General features: G+C 34.1%; 1 protein-coding gene across 1 annotated transcript in view; it reads left to right on the top strand.

The window, feature by feature from the left end:
- The first annotated feature begins 3051 nt into the window (after positions 1–3051).
- LOC132561994 (unconventional myosin-XVI-like) overlaps positions 3052–19498 on the top strand; it is a 50572-nt gene continuing 34125 nt past the window's right edge. Inside the window, exons 1-17 of the mRNA XM_060226720.1 lie at positions 3052–3289; positions 4202–4272; positions 6291–6434; positions 6880–6988; positions 7756–7880; positions 8521–8646; positions 9189–9436; positions 10469–10697; positions 10962–11072; positions 12049–12114; positions 12817–13038; positions 14727–14841; positions 15179–15326; positions 16061–16169; positions 16626–16743; positions 17768–17839; positions 18773–18908. Of these exons, the coding sequence (XP_060082703.1) occupies positions 3052–3289; positions 4202–4272; positions 6291–6434; positions 6880–6988; positions 7756–7880; positions 8521–8646; positions 9189–9436; positions 10469–10697; positions 10962–11072; positions 12049–12114; positions 12817–13038; positions 14727–14841; positions 15179–15326; positions 16061–16169; positions 16626–16743; positions 17768–17839; positions 18773–18908 (2387 nt within the window). The remainder of the gene's footprint in view (positions 3290–4201; positions 4273–6290; positions 6435–6879; positions 6989–7755; positions 7881–8520; positions 8647–9188; positions 9437–10468; positions 10698–10961; positions 11073–12048; positions 12115–12816; positions 13039–14726; positions 14842–15178; positions 15327–16060; positions 16170–16625; positions 16744–17767; positions 17840–18772; positions 18909–19498) is intronic.

Below are 19498 nucleotides of genomic sequence, written 5' to 3' on the forward strand. Positions count from 1 at the left end.
AATTTTCAATAGACAGGGTGGGGAGGGGGAGCAGGAGAGGGACAACTATAGGTATAAGGGATCAATATTAAGTAGACGAGGGAGGGGAACAGGAGAGGTTGAATGGACATCTATATATAGGGGATCTTTATTCAGTAGACTAGGGAGGGGGAACAGCAGAGGTTGAATGGACATCTATATATAGGGGATATATATTCAGTAGACGAGGGAGGGGGAACATGAGAGGTTGAAAGGACATCTATATATAGGGGATCTATATTCAGTAGACGAGGGAGGGGAACAGGAGAGGTTGAATGGACATCTATATATAGGGGATCTATATTCAGTAGACGAGGGAGGGGAACAGGAGAGGTTGAATGGACATCTATATATAGGGGATCTATATTCAGTAGACTAGGGAGGGGGAACATGAGAGGTTGAAAGGACATCTATATATAGGGGATCTATATTCAGTAGATGAGGGAGGGGAACAGGAGAGGTTGAATGGACATCTATATCTAGGGGATCTATATTCAGTAGACTAGGGAGGGGGAACATGAGAGGTTGAAAGGACATCTATATATAGGGGATCTATATTCAGTAGATGAGGGAGGGGAACAGGAGAGGTTGAATGGACATCTATATCTAGGGGATCTATATTCAGTAGACTAGGGAGGGGGAACATGAGAGGTTGAAAGGACATCTATATATAGGGGATATAATATATTCAGTAGATGAGGGAGGGGAACAGGAGAGGTTGAATGGACATCTATATAAAGGGAATCTATTTTCAGTAGACTGGGATCAATATTCAGTAGACGAGGCGGTGGGGAGGGGGGGGAGGAGGAACAGGAGTGGTTGAATGGATATCTATGTCTAGGGGATTCAGTTTCAGTAGACTAGGGGAGGGAGAATAGGGAAAGTTATATAGTTATATATACATAAACAAATTATTATAACATATATATGACAAACTGATGAGCATCAAATCTGTCCAGCTTCATATTGCACAAAGAAATAGAACATTTCTCTTTGAAATCACTATGAGGACTAAAACTTTTCTATAATTAACATCAACCTGCATCTGTTACAAGTTTGTGGTACTTGACAACTTCTTGCAAGAAAATCATGATATTGGGAACAGGTCTTTGAATAATGAATTAACTGCGACTTGTAAACATCATAGGCAGGGAACATAGGTACGCTGCCACCCAGAAATGGAAAATTCACAATAGAGAAATTGAAATCACCATGCTCACCATGCAGCTTGGTGGAAATCTGTCCATGTTGGTTTCATTGTAGGAAAAGGTCAAGATAGGTGTCTAATATACACACTGCTCACCATGCAGCTTGGTGGAAATCTGTCCATGTTGGTCTCATTGTAGGAAAAGGTCAAGATAGGTGTCTAATATACACACTGGTTTTGTAGATTACATTTAGGTAAAAAAATTGAATGCCTTCAAAGTCACTGCTGAAAATCGAACTGGGATTATGCTGTCAAAAAATACAAACTTTACTGAAATCAAATGAGAAAATGCCCAACTACAGGAAAAGGTCACAAGGTCAAATTGTGAATTTTTAAAAAATATTTAACAGGTAACTATTTTGTTATGATGTTATGAAGTGAAGTTGACCAGAATCAAATGAGTCACTAGGTTAATCTCAGATTTTGAACATTTAATTGGTAAGTACTTTGTTATGACATTATGAAGCTAAATTGATGGAATCAAGGTCACCATCAGGTCAACTGTCAAGGTCAATTTTTAAAACATTTTACTGGTCAATATTTTTTACATCAATATGAGCAAATGCCTGATGAAAGGTTAAAATTCAAGGTCACATTTTGTATTTTTTTACGAGATAAATATTTATCATAACATTATGATACCAAGGATATAGACAAAGGAGACATCTGGATTCCATGATTTCATTATTGGTTGAAGTGTTTTGGCTAGGTTTTGATGACGACTAGCCTAGCTAGTCAAAATATGTAAACCAATAATAAACCCAGGTATCCAGAGGTTAAGCCTCCATTGTCTGTATCCTTTGTATTCAGTTTAACTATCGGAGCTTCAGTGAATACAGCTGGGCTTCCATCTGTTATTACTGCAACTACCGTTCTACGAACGTAAACGACCAGGACGTTGGTTCTCTTCCACTCTGTTAAAAGTCCCATCTTTTTTCATAAAGTAAAGTTGATTAGTGCAAAGTTCACCAAATGTCAAAGACACTGGGTTAAAGGTCAAAGTCAAATATAAGATATTTTTTTACTGAAAAAAAAACAACTTTGTTATATGTATTACATTATGAACCAGCAAGATCAAAATGTCATTGTAAACATACTATTTGGTAATTGATATATATTTAGGTCTAAATATAACAAATTTGATTTGAATTGAACGAAGAGTCATTACGATTCAGGAAAATATAACAATTTATAAGAATCACAAGGTCAAGGTCATCCCATCACACAACACATAGTTACTTACTACTCTATCTCCAATTTTAACCCCATTAAACATTTAAGCACTAATCAATCTTCATTGTAACTCCCTTCTTTGCAATTCCTTTCTGTTGTATTACTATATTTAGACTAGCAATTTTTGGATTGCTTTTCAAGTAAAAATATCATTTTATATCAAGGTTACATTTGCTATAACTAGAAAATTCATTTTGACAATATAACTTCAGTTAGTAACTGTTCCTGTCAATAAATCGTGTCCCCTTTGATCAATTTCAAGAATTACAAAATGGTCTCGTGACAATCAACATATCGGAGAGATTAGCATCGTTAGCTAATGTTGTTGAGATTTAAAAAGTACATGATGAAATAGTGTCTATTTGTTCTAAAAAAAGACAGTGCTGCGATTGTTAAATTGATGGTGACATGGTTTGCAAACTGGGTATATTGGATCTAAAAATAGCTTAGAATGAAAATTAGGATAAATTACCCCAGGTAAATGAAATTTATTTTTCAAACATTAAAGAGGTGAGAGCTTGTGATATTGATGCTGTAATGTTGCTAGATATCCTTTGTATCACAGGAATTCTGTCGATGAAATTTCAACAACCATGGCAGAGCTTAGCGAAGCCATGCTCAGCAAGCTGTCGACCCAGGAGCGACAGAAGCTGAACCATCAGTTACGACAGGCACAAGTCAAGAATTACCTCACCTTCATCAAAACAGAAAGAGAAAATAACAAAGGCAGTGTCAAACGACAGAGGAAACCAAACAAGAGAAACACTTGTGTCAAGTTTGGAGACAATCTTCTGCTGCAAGACGCAATTGAAAATTTTGATGACAGAGAAGGTAATGATGGATGAATGGTTAGATAATGCATTCAGTTGACCTTTGACATTTTAGAAATCAAATCCCCTGAAAGCCCTGATTGATAGGTTTCAGTATCTTGTTTACAACAGTCCTTTTTCTTTGTGTCAAAATCAGTGAAAATGGTTTTGAATCCAAACTGTATAACTCTATCATTTCCTTAACTTCTTATAAAAAAAACAGAAATGAAAGAAAACGGAATTAAATTTCATCATTAATAATGTAGAACAAATAAAGACAAAGAAAGAATTTGATGTTTGTGTGTTTGTTTTTAAATATATTAGCTTCGTATAGAATTTAACAGGTGAGGAATTCAAGAATTAAAGGATTTTAACTTTATCTATATCTTTTTTGAAAATTAAATATAAGTCTAGATAGAATGTTAAAAACCTAAGTTGGTAACATACTGGAATCATATGTTTATATCAAACGATTTTTCACATTATAACCATTGGAGAGATATCATCCTTCGTCCTATTTTATAGTTTTTGATTTTTTAGGTATGATTCAGATGAATATTTTTCACATAAATATATTGGGGAAAAAAAATCTACACTGATCAGAAATTGAATTACGATGCATCCATGTTTATTTTAAATAAGAGTCACTCCAGGCTGTTGCTATGTAATAGAACTACCAACAAATACTTGTTCATTGTGCTATAATAAGACCAGTACTGACTTTAGGTAAATTCTAAACCCTTAAAGCTTGAATCATTGCAGGTGAGATATCTGGGATAGGAATAAATTGGACTAAGTAATTTTTTTAACAGAATCTATGAAATCAGTTTTATAGGAAGAACGAAAAAACCTACACATCTGTCACACAACATAGTGATACAGATGAAATTTATATGTATAATATATATTGCTGTAATTAATTTCTTTTTTTCAGTTCAAAGACTTCTCAATAAAGGGAGTGATGTGAATTATGTAACTGGCAATAACACTTCACTACTGCACAAGGTAATGGTAAAATCATATAGGTATGGTTTTATGGTATTATCACTAACTAGAAATACAGGTAAATAAACATCTTTATACATTATTGTGTTGTCCAGTCTGCATGTAGAGGTCAGCTCTTACCTTGATATACCCAGTATACTGTATAATACTTACTTAGTCGTTACTGAACTTGTTACTTACTTAGTCATTACTAAACTCGTTACTTACTTAGTCTAACTTAGTCGTTACTTACTTAGTCTAACTTAGTCATTACTGAACTCGTTACTTACTTAGTCTTACTTAGTCGTTACTGAACTCATTACTTACTTAGTCTTACTTAGTCATTACTAAACTTGTTACTTACTTAGTCCTTACTGAACTTGTTACTTACTTAGTCTTACTTAGTCGTTACTGAACTTGTTACTTACTTAGTCTAACTAAGTTGTTACTGAACTCGTTACTTACTTAGTCGTTACTGAACTCATTACTTACTTAGTCTTACTGCGTCATTACTGAACTCGTTACTTACTTAGTCATAACTGAACTTGTTACTTACTTAGTCTTACTTAGTCGTTACTAAACTTGTTACTTACTTAGTCTTACTTAGTCATTACTAAACTGGTTACTTACTTAGTCTTACTTAGTCGTTACTGAACTTGTTACTTACTTAGTTGTCACTGAACTCGTTACTTACTTAGTCTAACTTAGTCATTACTGAACTTGTTACTTACTTAGTCATTATTGAACTCGTTACTTACTTAGTCTTACTTAGTCGTTACTGAACTTGTTACTTACTTAGTCGTTACTGAACTCGTTACTTACTTAGTTTTACTTAGTCATTACTAAACTAGTTTCTTACTTAGTCGTTACTTAACTCGTTACTTACTTAGTCGTTACTGAACTCGTTACTTACTTAGTTGTTACTGAACTTGTTACTTACTTAGTCTAACTTAGTCATTACTGAACTCGTTACTTACTTAGTCTTACTTAGTCGTTACTGAACTTGTTACTTACTTGGTCTTACTGAACTTGTTACTTACTTAGTCTAACTTAGTCGTTACTGAACTTGTTACTTACTTAGTCATTATTGAACTCGTTACTTACTTAGTCCTTACTTAGTCGTTACTGAACTTGTTACTTACTTAGTCATTATTGAACTCATTACTTACTTAGTCTTACTTAGTCCTTACTGAACTTGTTACTTACTTAGTCTTACTGAACTTGTTACTTACTTAGTCTAACTTAGTCGTTACTGAACTTGTTACTTACTTAGTTGTTACTGATCTCGTTACTTACTTAGTCTAACTTAGTCGTTACTGAACTTGTTACTTACTTTGTCATTATTGAACTCGTTACTTACTTAGTCTTACTTAGTCTTACTTAGTTGTTACTGAACTTGTTACTTACTTAGTCTTACTGAACATGTTTCTTAGTCTAACTTAGTCTTACTGAACTTGTTACTTACTTAGTCGTTACTGAACTCATTACTTACTTAGTCTTACTTAGTTGTTACTTACTTAGTCGTTACTGAACTCATTACTTACTTAATCTTACTGAATTAATTACTTGGATTATTATTCAACTTAGTGAATATGTTTGCAAACATCACTTTCAGGATTTTCAACCTTAATGTTTTGTCACCTGGGAGTGTTTATTAGTGTGAACCATTTCCTAAATTTTGATTTGAAGTAAGAAGCCAGGACATTGTGTTATTCAAATTATAGACTGATGCAATCATCAGTACACAGAATTATAATATTTTCCTTTCTGAATGTCTTGAATCTATACAAATCCTCTCCTTCAGTAAAGTACACTGTAACTCTTAGTGAGCAGATCTTTAACTTCTGTGGTCAAAAAAAAGGTAAGGTCAACTCAAAAGAACTGTAAATGGAGAACAATGATTACTTACTTAGACTTTGATGTCTTCAACGTCTGAAGATTAGAATGTCTTATATTTATAGATTTTTTAAACGTGGACTATTTCACAGTGTTTGCTATACAGAAAAAACTGATTTTGTCCATTGTTCATGCTTTTACAGTGTGTTAGTGAGGATAATCTGACTACAGCTCAGTTACTCTTGTCCCAAGGAGCAGATGCTAATGCCCTGGATGATGATGGATGGTCTCCCCTTCATCAGGCTTGTTCCTGTGAACTCCCAGAGATGGCACAGTTACTACTTAATGTTAGTTTGTAGTCTAAAACTAATTTTCATCTCAAATTAAATCTGAGGTAGCAATGGGATAGCATGCAGTGTGGTCAGATACATGCTATTTAATAAGTAAGTGGTTGGATGGCATAGTGATAATCCCTCTCCTTTCACCTAGCCTTCCAGTGTTTAATTTGGATGTGAAAATGTAAGGGGGTCACCTGCCCAACCACATTGGTTTCCCAGGGGTACTCAAGTTTCCTCCCACAATAAGACCCCTTGAACTTACATCCTGTCCAACAACAATGATTGATATATGTTGAAATAACTTGTTTCACAATACATGTAAAATTAATAAAGTTTATTGGAAAAAATAAAGTGTCAGTTTTGATAATGGGCTGCTTTCTTTGAAATTTTGCCTGGAATGTATATGGTTTACAATAATCAGTTTCCATAATATATAATGTTATTATTTTATCAGAACCATGCTGACCCAACAGCATTAGATGTAGATGGTTTTTTTCCATCAGACCTGGCCCCAGATGGCTCTGAGACACAGCAGCTTGTACTGAAACATATGGAGAAAATGGGTATAAGTTTGTTTTATTAATCTCTTTGTACTTTTGATTAAAAAGAAATTATTTGTACCTTGATCCATGCTAAGTTTCTGGAAGGTACATTGTCATGTTTATCTGAATCACATTTCCATTGTCGCTCAATGTTTCTTTCGTATGCCTGAGAAAACAATATACTGGAGAACATTCTTGGATTGCGGTGATGTTCCAAGAAGGATCTCACAGGGTATTCAATAGAGAGAGAAATAGAGAATTTGATAAAGAAAATAATACAATTACTGTTTATGTTTATTCTTGTGAACAAACTGTCGATATGTTTCGACATCAGGTGATAACATAAACACTAGCTCTTGAATGATGAGTCTCCTTTATTCTATTATTTAGTATGCCTGGTGATTTTGTTTATATAATCCTGTTCCTGGTTTTCATTGTATTTGTACAGAATTATCATGTTTGATTGGGATCTATGCTGATTGAAATGGTACAGAATTATCATGTTTGATCGAGGATCTCCGCTGATTGTGTTGGTACAGAATTATCATGTTTGATCGGGGATCTATGCTGATCAGATTTGTACAGAATTATCATGTTTGATCGGGGATCTATGCTGATCAGATTTGTACAGAATTATCATGTTTGATCGAGGATCTCCGCTGATTGTGTTGGTACAGAATTATCATGTTTGATCGGGGATCTATGCTGATCAGATTTGTACAGAATTATCATGTTTGATCGGTGATCTTCGCTGATGGTATTGTTACACATTGGTTGTGTTTAAACAGGGATCTCTACTGTTCAGAAGAAAGAACTCCAACTGAATTGTCCCCGACAGATGTTTTCTGATGTGCAGCTTCTTTTGACCACAGGCAGTGGTCTGAACAACCCGTCAGACCAAGGAATCACCCTGGTGAGTAAAACTTTTAGAAACATATCCAGATATCAACAAATGATATTGGTGTAACATCACCAGTTTAATGAGACAGGGACTGTAACTACAAGTTGTGTACAGTGTGTGTATGTACAGTTTGAAATGTTAAAGAAACAGCAGGATTTTCATGATCACCTAAATTAATTTTAAATTGTTTAATACATCTTTTGGGAAAAAAATGTTTAGTGTGGTATTCAATCCCTTTACAAAGGCCCCAATCCTATTAGGAGTCCTTGATTTTAACCTTAACCAAACTGTCTATCGTGACCTCCAATTTATAAAACTGTCTATTGTGACCTCCAATTTATAAAACTGTCTATTGCGACCTCCAATTTATTGGTTAATTTTCCAAACTGCTTGATACCTAAACTGAAGGACTCTCTTGAAGTAATGTGAAATCTAAATATTTATTTACAAATATTTTTTTCAGTTTCACGCCTGTAAAATATTTTATTGAGAAAAATGTTCACTTTTGGTCCTTTTGGACTTGACATAGTTTAAATTTAATGTTTTATTCTGTTATGATATTGGTATAACATGATTTACTATAACAATGAAAATATCTGTGCTATGAAATTTATGTGATGTAGTAAGTAGTTACCCGTGCTTAAACTTTCAGCTGCATATTGCATGTGCTAATGGATACAAGAAGGTTGTACGACTGTTATTGAAGAAGTTTGTCAGTGTGGACCTACAGGAAAATGTGGGCTGGACTTCCCTACATGTAGCTGCTCGGTACAACCAGGTGAAAGGAAATACCATTTTATTGACATGAGAAATTGATGATATAACTTTACCAAATAATATCTAACTTTTGTAGTTTTAACCAATCAGAATTCTTATTTCTATTCACTGCCTATAAATTACCTGATTTTCCTGTTTGGACATAGATAAAGCAAGGTTAGATAAATTGGATTTCCATCAAATCTTTTCCATATACATTTTGGGTTTTTTCTGGTTTGGTATCTAAAAACAGTTTTGTGGGCAGTTCTTACCAGATGATAGCTTAAAATGATAGACCATGTATAGCAGTGAATTGAAATTGGCATTGTCTTGTTGTCAAGCGTAGCATCATACTATCCAATATCAAAGAAAATACTAGTATTTTCAGAAGTGGACCAACTGTATTTGTCACTTGTACTATGCACTGGTTAAAAATATAAATTTTCTAGTTATAGTCAGGAAATATATTTGATATTACTGGGCAACTATTAAATATTCTCTGTTTGTTATCATCAAGTGTTTGGAGTCTGAAGCAATGCTGTGCATATTTTTGTTAAAATACAGATGGATATAGTAAAACTACTGTTGAAGGCTGGAGCCAATCCTAACTTGGTTGACATAGAAGGCAGCAAGGCTTCGGCTGTCACAAATTCAAATGAAATCAGAGCTCTCTTGATGAAAGCGGAGAGAAAGATGAAGTTACGAGAATCTGAGATTGGTCCATTAGATGACAACGCTGACATATATGATGAAATAGATGGAGAAGAGGAAATTGGTGTTGGAGGTCTCATCAGAATTAACAGTAAAACTGTGTATGTTATCTTACTCCAACATTCCTTATCAGTCTTGAAACCTACATTGTACTTGTCAGTCGTCCAGAACTAAAACGCTTGCTGTAGGGGACTCTCCACTTTGTCATATATTACCATGGAATACACACATACATCTATAAATAAGTCTTTAGAATGATGTAGGTGGAAGTTTAGGCCAGCAAGTGAAGGTGTTTTATGGATTAATGTTACTTGGATGCTCTGTAGGTCAATTTTTCCAAGGTCGATGTTACCTGGTCAATTCAAATAAAATACAGTTTTAAAACCATTTATACCATACTGATCCTACAATAAACCCCATAACTTACATCTGAATTCTGACTTCACGACAAAGGGATAGACATGTTAAATGAAACGGCATTTGTTGGTAATTCTACTGAACAGCAATAGTTATGGGTGGGCTTATTACCATACATGGGCATATTTTGGAGTAACTGTGCCGCAAACTCACCTGAATTCCTCAGGTCAATCTAAAATATGTCTTATCATTATTTGCTCAAATCATGGAAAATTATAGAATTATCTGATATTTTTTGTATTTTTATCACTGTTTGATATTTCAAATTTAATTTTTTTACCTGTATATGATATCGTTAATATAGTCAAAGTGTTATTCAGACATAACATAAATAATTTTCTTAATGTATACATATTTCCGCATAATCCGGATGAAATATCTGTATTCAGATGTACCAAAAAAATCAAACTGATCCTTACCAAAATGGGGGTAGTATAGTGAACCTTTGGCTGTCCCATCAAATCCTGAATCTTTGATCAAGGTCAAGGTCACAGTTATTGTTTAAAGAAATTAGTTAAATATTGACACTGATTTCTACGAATCTTTCCATGTCTTATTGCCAATTTCCAGTTTCTTATAATGAAGTTTACTGAGTGACTTGGATATATAATCTTACGTTTGAGTGATATGCTTAGAATATGAACTTTATCTAAGGTCATTGGGAAGATGTTTCACTCAAAAAATACACAAAGATTTATTTATTCTCACACCTTCAGCAAGTCGAAGCACTCCACCCTGGCAAGGGAAGATGGCTTGTCAGAGGCACGAACACGTTTAGAGTTCTTTGATGAGGGGAGAAAATCGGACCCTCGGACAAAGCAAGATGTCTCAGATAAAAAACCAGAGGCAAAACCATTTAGTAAGGAAGAGCCAGCCAATGAAGATGATGATGGTTATGAAGAAATCAACATCACCAAAATTTGGCGGGGTTCGGACAATAAATTGGTTTGTATGAGTTATGTAAGGAATAAAATTTGACAAGTTGAAAGAAAAAATATGTTTTTGACCTTGACTGTGATGAACCTATTAGCTTTTTAGGTTTAGATACCTTTGTATCAATCACACAGAGTTGGGTCATGTGGTTTTACATTACATAGCATTCTCATCAATCATGCTACATTCTTATTATTGCCTTCTGTTCTAAATGGCTGGTTTTTTGAGAGAAATTTACACCAATATTACATTTTAAACGTAATTTTGTTTTCACAGGGTATTCTACCAGAGGTAACTAGTACAGATAATTTAACAGATCTGGCGGACATTTCTGAGAGTACGATTTTGAAGGAAATCCAGCAGCGATTCTCCAACAGTCAGATCTATGTAAGTCTGTGTAAGGATAAATGTTTGACTGAATTTATTCATCATACATGTATGTTGTAGGGTCTCTTAAAGTAATCAAATGATTTGAGTAGTCACCACTTTGTAATATGTTGGGACTCTGATGATATTAATGCTAATCAAAATATTTGATCTTGCACACACAAATTTTGTGTAAAAAAAGAAATAATGTGCCAGCAGGATCAATACAAGACTTTTCACAGCAATCAAAGTAACATCCATGATACCAAGAAATATTCTCTCCTTTACATTGTTATTAGTAATGAAAATGATCTCTATTGTCATCCAGTTAAGAATTTGGCAGCCATTTTTGAGGAAACTATTTGAGTTACTGGGATGATACTTGGTACAGAATGATATACCGAGGAAGATTTGATAGAAAGCAGGTTGCAGATGATGAATTTTACCTTCATTTCATTTGTCAGTTTGTTTATTTAGAAATTTTCTAGTCTATTTCAGGGAAGATATAAGTAGTGCAGAGTTTCTAAGTAAACTTCAAGATTTTCCTCTCAAAATTCTTGTTATTTACATAAATACTCTCCTGTAAACTATTTCTTTGTCCCTGTAGTTTCCTTAGTTATGTGTGCAATTATTACTTGATTACTGTTTTTTTCAATCAATACAGCCAAGCCCCATTTTTGTGAATCTTCCTTAACTGAAAATCACTCATAAGAAAACATTACATAATTCAAGAAAATTTTTGGAGTTTTTCCTTAACTCATGTTCTGCTTTTCTACGATAGTAAAGATTTCCTTAGATAAGGAAGATTTCTAAACATGGGGTCAAGTCTTTATTTTGCAGCTGAACTATTATAGAGGATTTTTTGTAATATTTGTTGAACATTGTCTGAAGACCATCTCCTTTTGTCATGCCATTTAAATAAAGATTCAATCCTGAGATTTTATTTTCCATGTCGTGTAAGATCTTGGTTAGCTGTCATTCATTTTATTTATTTCAGACATTCATTGGTGATGTACTAATTGCTGTGAACCCGTTCAAGGAGATGTCTTGTTATTCCAAGTCTGTATGTATTACAGCTGTATTACAGTATTGTATTTATCATGTTATAAGTCAGGGAGCTGAGATATAACCTCTGATACAAGGTCAGGGGATGAATCTGGACAATAGAATAGCATTTGTTTGTAACTGTATTGAACAGCATTAGACCTGGATGGGCTTATTACCAGGCATGGGCTTATTGTTATGTAATGATATTTTTAATAATATTCAGGTGCTCATGATGAAAACCATTTCTGCTTACATACCTCAGTATTGTTTTAGATCTTTTTATCAGTTCACATAATCTTTCTATTGTTTTGTGATAGAGAAATAAGTTAAAATGAATTGTACTCCGTAAGTAGTATAAAATATGTTTGCTTGTAAAATTTAAGTATTTGAGAAATATTCTAATTCGCTGAACTTTTCAAGATCTGAATCATCCTGAATGAAACTTTATATATTTCAATACAATTAGGAAAGTTTCTTCATACTTATATCTCTATCACTCCTTTTGCCTTAATGAAATTTTTTAGAGAGGTTGTGATACAGAAATAATCAGGATTATCTATGAAATCATTTTTCTCTGTGAGATTTGAATGAAATTTTGTTTGTTTTTTTGGATTTTTTAAAAAAAAAACTTAAACAAAATTTTTACATGTATGTTTTCCTTGATGCATGAATTTTTCTATTTTGAATGTTTGTTTCATTTTCATACATTATTTATTAGATTTCTGCAAAATATCACAAAGAACGTGAACAGTTACCTCCCCATGTGTATGCGGTGGCTGAGAGGGCACACCAGTGTCTGATGCGAGACCGTGCTGCCCAATGTTGTGTGATCAGTGGAGAAAGTGGCGCGGGAAAGACAGAAACATGTAAATTTATCATACAACATCTGTCGCGCATCGCTGGTAGTGACGAGAGCAGTCTCAACAGTAAAATCAATCAGGTATGTCAAGTAATCCTTCCAAAATTTAGTCAAAGTGTGTCAAGATGAGTCGTAATGGTTAGATAATATCATTACACTCGTACAGGTATAGGACCTACCTTGAATTCTTCAGAGGATTTACACCTTATCCTAAAGGTCACAATACACGTAATTATGTCTCTGAATTATATTTTACTCTATTGATATATGTCTCTTGATTGGTATGTAAATACATAGCATTTTAATTGACTTTAAAACTGATTGCTGTTTATTTAATGTAATGGTACCTTTAATGACGGTGAATATAGCAGAGTTACCTTTAATGACGGTGAATATAGCAAAGTTACCTTTAATGACAGTGAATATAGCAAAGCTACCTTTAATGACAGTGAATATAGCAAAGCTACCTTTAATGACGGTGAATATAGCAGAGTTACCTTTAATGACGGTGAATATAGCAAAGTTACCTTTAATGACAGTGAAGATAGCAAAGCTACCTTTAATGACAGTGAATATAGCAAAGTTACCTTTAATGACAGTGAATATAGCAAAGCTACCTTTAATGACGGTGAATATAGCAAAGCTACCTTTAATGACGGTGAATATAGCAAAGCTACCTTTATTGACAGTGAATATAGCAAAGCTACCTTTAATGAGGGTGAATATAGCAAAGCTACCTTTATTGACAGTGAATATAGCAAAGCTACCTTTAATGAGGGTGAATATAGCAAAGCTACCTTTAATGACGGTGAATATAGCAAAGTTACCTTTAATGAGAGTGAATATAGCAAAGCTACCTTTAATGACGGTGAATATAGCAAACCTACCTTTAATGACGGTGAATATAGCAAAGCTACCTTTAATGACGGTGAATATAGCAAAGCTACCTTTAATGATGGTGAATATAGCAAAGCTACCTTTAATGACGGTGAATATAGCAAACCTACCTTTATGAGAGTGAATATAGCAAAGCTACCTTTAATGACGGTGTATATAGCAAAGCTATCTTTAATGAAGGTGAATATAGCAAAGCTACCTTTAATGACGGTGAATATAGCAAAGCTACCTTTATGAGAGTGAATATAGCAAAGTTACCTTTAATGACGGTGAATATAGCGAAATGAAATCACTTTCTGGTATAAACAACTATACAGTTAGCATTTATTGTCATTTCTGCTGAAACTACAGTAGATGGAAGTGAACTTACTGAAACATAATTATTGCGTTGAAAATAAATCTTGGCATGAAACCGAATTTAAACAGATTAACATAGTGTTGAATTAGCATATCCACAATAATAGAATGAGTAAACAAAATGGAGAAACTAGTGCAGTATTAGCAGAATAGGTTCCGTGCAAAACACACTAAAATAAGATTATGACTAGAATATGTACATTTACAGAAAGGGACTACAGTGGCTTAGTGGTTAATGCATCCAACCATCATGATCACTTGCCCTCCACCTCTTGGTGGTGGGCACGAGGACTACACGGGACAGTCGCTAGGTACTGGCAGCAGGTCGGTGATTTTTTCCTCCGGGAATCCTGACTTTCCTCCACCATCCAATCCTGGCCTATCCTTAAATGACACTGGTTGTTAATAGGATGTAAATCAAACCAGTAATACCAAGCACGGATTTGTTGTTGATAAATAAAGCACAGATAAAGCCAGTTTTTAAATGAAGACTTAAAGTGGTTTTTGTTTTGTAGGGAAATGCTGTCCTGGAGGCATTTGGGAATGCCAGAACAGTGATCAATACCAACTCTAGCAGATATGCCAAATACATAGAGCTTTACTTCAACGACCTCGGAAAAATCATGGGAGGTGGGTTCTTATTCAAAACAACCTATACAGCTATATAAAACATGCCTGATAAATTTAGTTCTGGTTAAAACATTTACTGCAGTTTGCTTATGTTCTGTATTTTGAAGGCCAAAATACTGTAGAAAACCAGGACACATTGGTTTTTTAGTTTATTGATTTAAGTAGAAATTCCAACATTTTATTCTGAGAAAGAATTATAATAATAGGCCTTTAAGGAATCATAGATATCAAAACTCAAAATGTAAATTGATTTCAGATAAAATTAAACTGGAAATCTCAGATTTCAAATGAATGTGTGATTGATATTTTCTCTATCGTGTTTTGTTCCAATTTTTAGCAAAACTGTCAGAATATCTTTTGGAAAAATCACGAGTGGTGTTCCAGAGTGAAGGGGAATGTAACTATCATATATTTTACTGGATGTTTTCCGGTCTTACACCAGAGGAGTCACAGCTCTTCAAACTGGACTCAATCACTGATCACAGGTAATTCAATATGACTCAATGTTTTCTGGTCTTACACCAGAGGAGTCACAGCTCCTGAAACTGGACTCAATTACAGCTCACTGGTAATTCAATATGACTCAATGTTTTCTGGTCTTACTCTGGAGGAGTCACAACTCCTCAAACTGGACTCAATTACAGCTCACAGGTATTTCAATATGACTCAATGTTTTCTGGTCTTACACCAGAGGAGTCACAGCTCCATAGTCTCACCTCAATCACAGCTCATAGGTAACTCAATGTGAATTGATGTTTACTAGTCTAGCAGCAGAGGGGTCACAGCCCCCCAAACTGAACTCAATTTGGGCTCATAAGTAATTCAATGTGAATTGATATCTTTTGGCCATACTTAGTGGAAATCAGCTCCTGGTATGCAAAACTGACACAAGAAAGATTTGACGATTTATTTATGAACAACAATAATACATAGATGATTACTATATATATAAATAAAAACTATCTGAGGTAATGTCATCCAAAATTAGGATAAAGTGTTGAAAACGTGATTTAATTAGCAAGACAGGAAACTACTGATTGGTAAAGACAATGGCCTGTTTGGGACATTGAAAAATATGTTGACTATATGATCATCTTTTGAAACACATGTTTAACATGTTAACATAACATTCCAATGTTAAGATTTTATTCAAACATTTAAATCTGAAGTGAAATTTCTTATTAAAGAAATATTGATAGAAGAGGTTTACTGTTTGTAGGTACATGCGCCACAAAGGAATTGACCCCAAAAGTCTTGTTCACTCGGAAAACCGGGAGAAATTCTTGGAGCTGAAGGACTGTCTGAAGTTCATTGGATTCACACAGGATGTAAGTAAATTTAGGCTGTTTTACCTGGAGATTGTTAGGTGAACTAAGGTGTATGCTACTACTTACTGATGAGACAATAGTGTTTACATCTACCTGATCAATTGATTGAGATGATTTTAGACACTGATCTGTATTGTTGAAAGGTACAAACCTGGTTACTTACTATTGATATGTCTGCGAAATCACAAGAATTGTTTGTAATAAAAATAACTATGTGGGGCATTTGGGTATTCAAATAAAATTTAGACTAGATTTTGCTTTACTATGGCACCAGACTTTTTGTAGGAAAACGTGCAGCTCTCCTATTCTCACAGATCATGAAACTAGTAGCAAAGAGAAATCAGGTAGATGTTAGTATGTTGATATGTTCAAGTTAGAAATATATAAAATAAGTAGATTAGACAAAGTGTCCATTTATCTTCCATAATTGTTCTGACTTTAAACTCTGACCTCAAGGACATGGAGAATATACTGTTGATGTTGTCAACTGTCCTTCACCTTGGTGATATAACCTTTACTACGGGAGGAATCAATGACATGGCAGTCATCGTCAATTCAGCTCAGGTCCAACTTGGTAAGGCAGCTGTTATGACTTCTCACAAACTATTCATACAGATTTAAATTGTAAAATGATTTATTTTAAGCTTCGTTGAAATAGATGGAGCATTAATTTTTTCCATACTGATGTATTGATGCCAAAACAACATGAAACAATTTGAAAATATTGGTTCTGCACAATTCACTTATCAACATCTTGTTATAACATCAAAAATATTGGCTTTTTTCTTTTATTGAAACTCTGGTTTTGGTAACAATGGGAAGGTGTTTTAGTAATAATGATTGTAGCGCCTGTGTTAAAAATTTCCAGAACATAAGTATATCCTTGAGAAATAAGTGTGTCCTTGAGAAAATACATATGTCCTTGAGGAATAAGTATTTCCTTGAGAAATAAGTATGTCCTTGAAAAAATACATATGTCCTTGAGGAATAAGTATTTCCTTGAAGAATAAGTATGTCCTTGAAAAAATACATATGTCCTTGAAAAATAAGTATGTCCTTGAGAAATAAGTATTTCCTCGAGGAATAAGTGTCTCTTTGAAAAAATAAGTATGTCTTTGAAAAAATAAGTATGTCCTTGAAAATATATATATGTCCTTGAGAAATAAGTATTTACTTGAGCAATAAGTATGTCCTTGAAAAAATATGTATGTCTTTGAGAAATGCTAAATGTAATGTAATAGGTAATAGTGTGTATTGGTCAGAGAATGTGAAGTTGTAGGAAAATTATCAAAAAAAAGTGTTGAAACATCAGTTGATTTGATCAGTTTTATCTAACCTCTTTTTGATTCTTATCAGTTTTGTTATTGAAGTGGATTCCTGTAAAAGTATATTAATAATGAAATAGATAGGATATAGAGAACATCTCACAGGAAGTACAGATATAGTGCTTAGATTTATCTCAGTGAACTATTTGAAAGACACAAGCTTCAGAATCAGGGTGTCAGAAGTACACTTGAAGACAAATACAGGACAACATCTGTTGACAATCTAAATTTAACTTGACCTTGTACTAATAGCTACGGTATTCATATTTTCAGTGTCCGAGTTATTGAAGGTTTCTGCTGAGGAACTTGGCTCATCATTTGTATGTGACTACACTGTCACCAGGGGTAAGACTTCTTACAACCAATCATAGCCATTGTTACTAGAACTTCACCAATCAAACTGAATGTTACATAGTAGAAGAGTCTGAAGATTTGTTGACAGTTAAGTGTTTTAAGTCTGTTCCATTAGTATGGTAGATTTACCACAGGACTGTCTCACCATGGAACTGATCAGTGTTGAAGAGAAAATAACTAAAAACCATCACTGTCATTAAAGTCTCAAATGAAAATATTTGAAATATTGGAAAGTAAAGTTAAATTTCATTAACAGTGAAAATATTATAATATCACAATAATTATTTCAATTTTATCTAACCAAATAGGAGCATGGATTTGATTTGTATGTGATTTTATTTGTGGGAATGCTGTGGAGGCTTCATTGAGCATGAGTTATACACACATGGAACAGTGCCATACAATTATTAATTTTGTTCAAGGTCAATAGATGACAATTATGTAATATATTGTTCTTCTCATTTATAACCATTTTTAAAATCAATTGTCATTCTGTTAATGACGTTTGCTTCTGTCTTGATAGGTTTAAGGTCATTCTATAGTGTAGGATTGTTTTTAGAAATTTTAGTAACTTCCTAGTGTAATTCATGAAATGTTGATTTTTCGCCATTAAGAAATGTTTTCTCTGACCTTGATTATGTTGAATTATATTCATGTTTCGTTTATTTCTCTTTAACAAATTATATCAGCAGTGAAAACTTTCCATTCCCCGTAACTTCACGTCAGATAAAGTAATATTGTAAAAAATATCTTATTCCTAATATTCTGAGCATGATTGTATTTCTGACCTTTGCATATGATGTTTATGACCTTTCTGACCTTTGCATGAAATGTATTTGACCTCCCTGACCTTTGTGTAATTTACATAATCTACCTGCATGACGTTGCATGTGTATATCCATGCCTCATTCTGCATGTTTATAGGAGAACAGATTCGGAAGGAACGAACTCTTCAACAGGCAAGGGACTGCCGCGATGCACTAGCCAAAGCTATATACAGCCGAATGTTTAGTTGGATTGTCAATGGTATAAATCAGATGATTCAACCAATGGTTCCGAGGTAAATTACGGACCCTAAAAGTGAAGCGATGGTTTATTTTGTTAACTGTGTGTTTGGGAGGTAGATCACGGACCCTAAAAGTAAAGTGATGGTTAATTTTGTTAACTGTGTCTTTGGGAGGTAGATCACGGACCCTAAAAGTGAAGCGATGGTTCACGGACCCTAAAAGTGAAGTGATGGTTTATTTTGTTAACTGTGTTTTTTGGAGGTAAATCATGGACCCTTAAAGTGAAGTGATGGTTTATTGTGTTAACTGTGTGTTTGGGATCTTAATAACGGACCCTAAAAGTGAAGCGATGGCTTATTGTGTCACCTGCAGAGCTGGCGGACACTTAGGGATCACTTCGTCCGTCGTCACACGTCGTCGTCATCATTGTCCGTACGAAAGTTTTCCGGCCTTTTTTAGGTAATGCTTTGAGTTATCAAAATGAAATTTAGCATATGACTTTTTGTTGTAATGGTACAGATTAAGTTGGATTCCCGGCTGTCTGTGACCCTTTTTGGCAGAGTTATGCCCCTTTCAACTTAGAAAATTGCATGGGAATATTGTTTTCCGGATTTTGTTTGCTTATGCTTTGAGTTATCAAAAA

This window comes from Ylistrum balloti, unplaced genomic scaffold, assembly GCF_031769215.1.
Source record: "Ylistrum balloti isolate Yb309-2 unplaced genomic scaffold, AGI_CSIRO_Ybal_v1 Utg371318, whole genome shotgun sequence".
Taxonomy (NCBI): domain Eukaryota; kingdom Metazoa; phylum Mollusca; class Bivalvia; order Pectinida; family Pectinidae; genus Ylistrum; species Ylistrum balloti.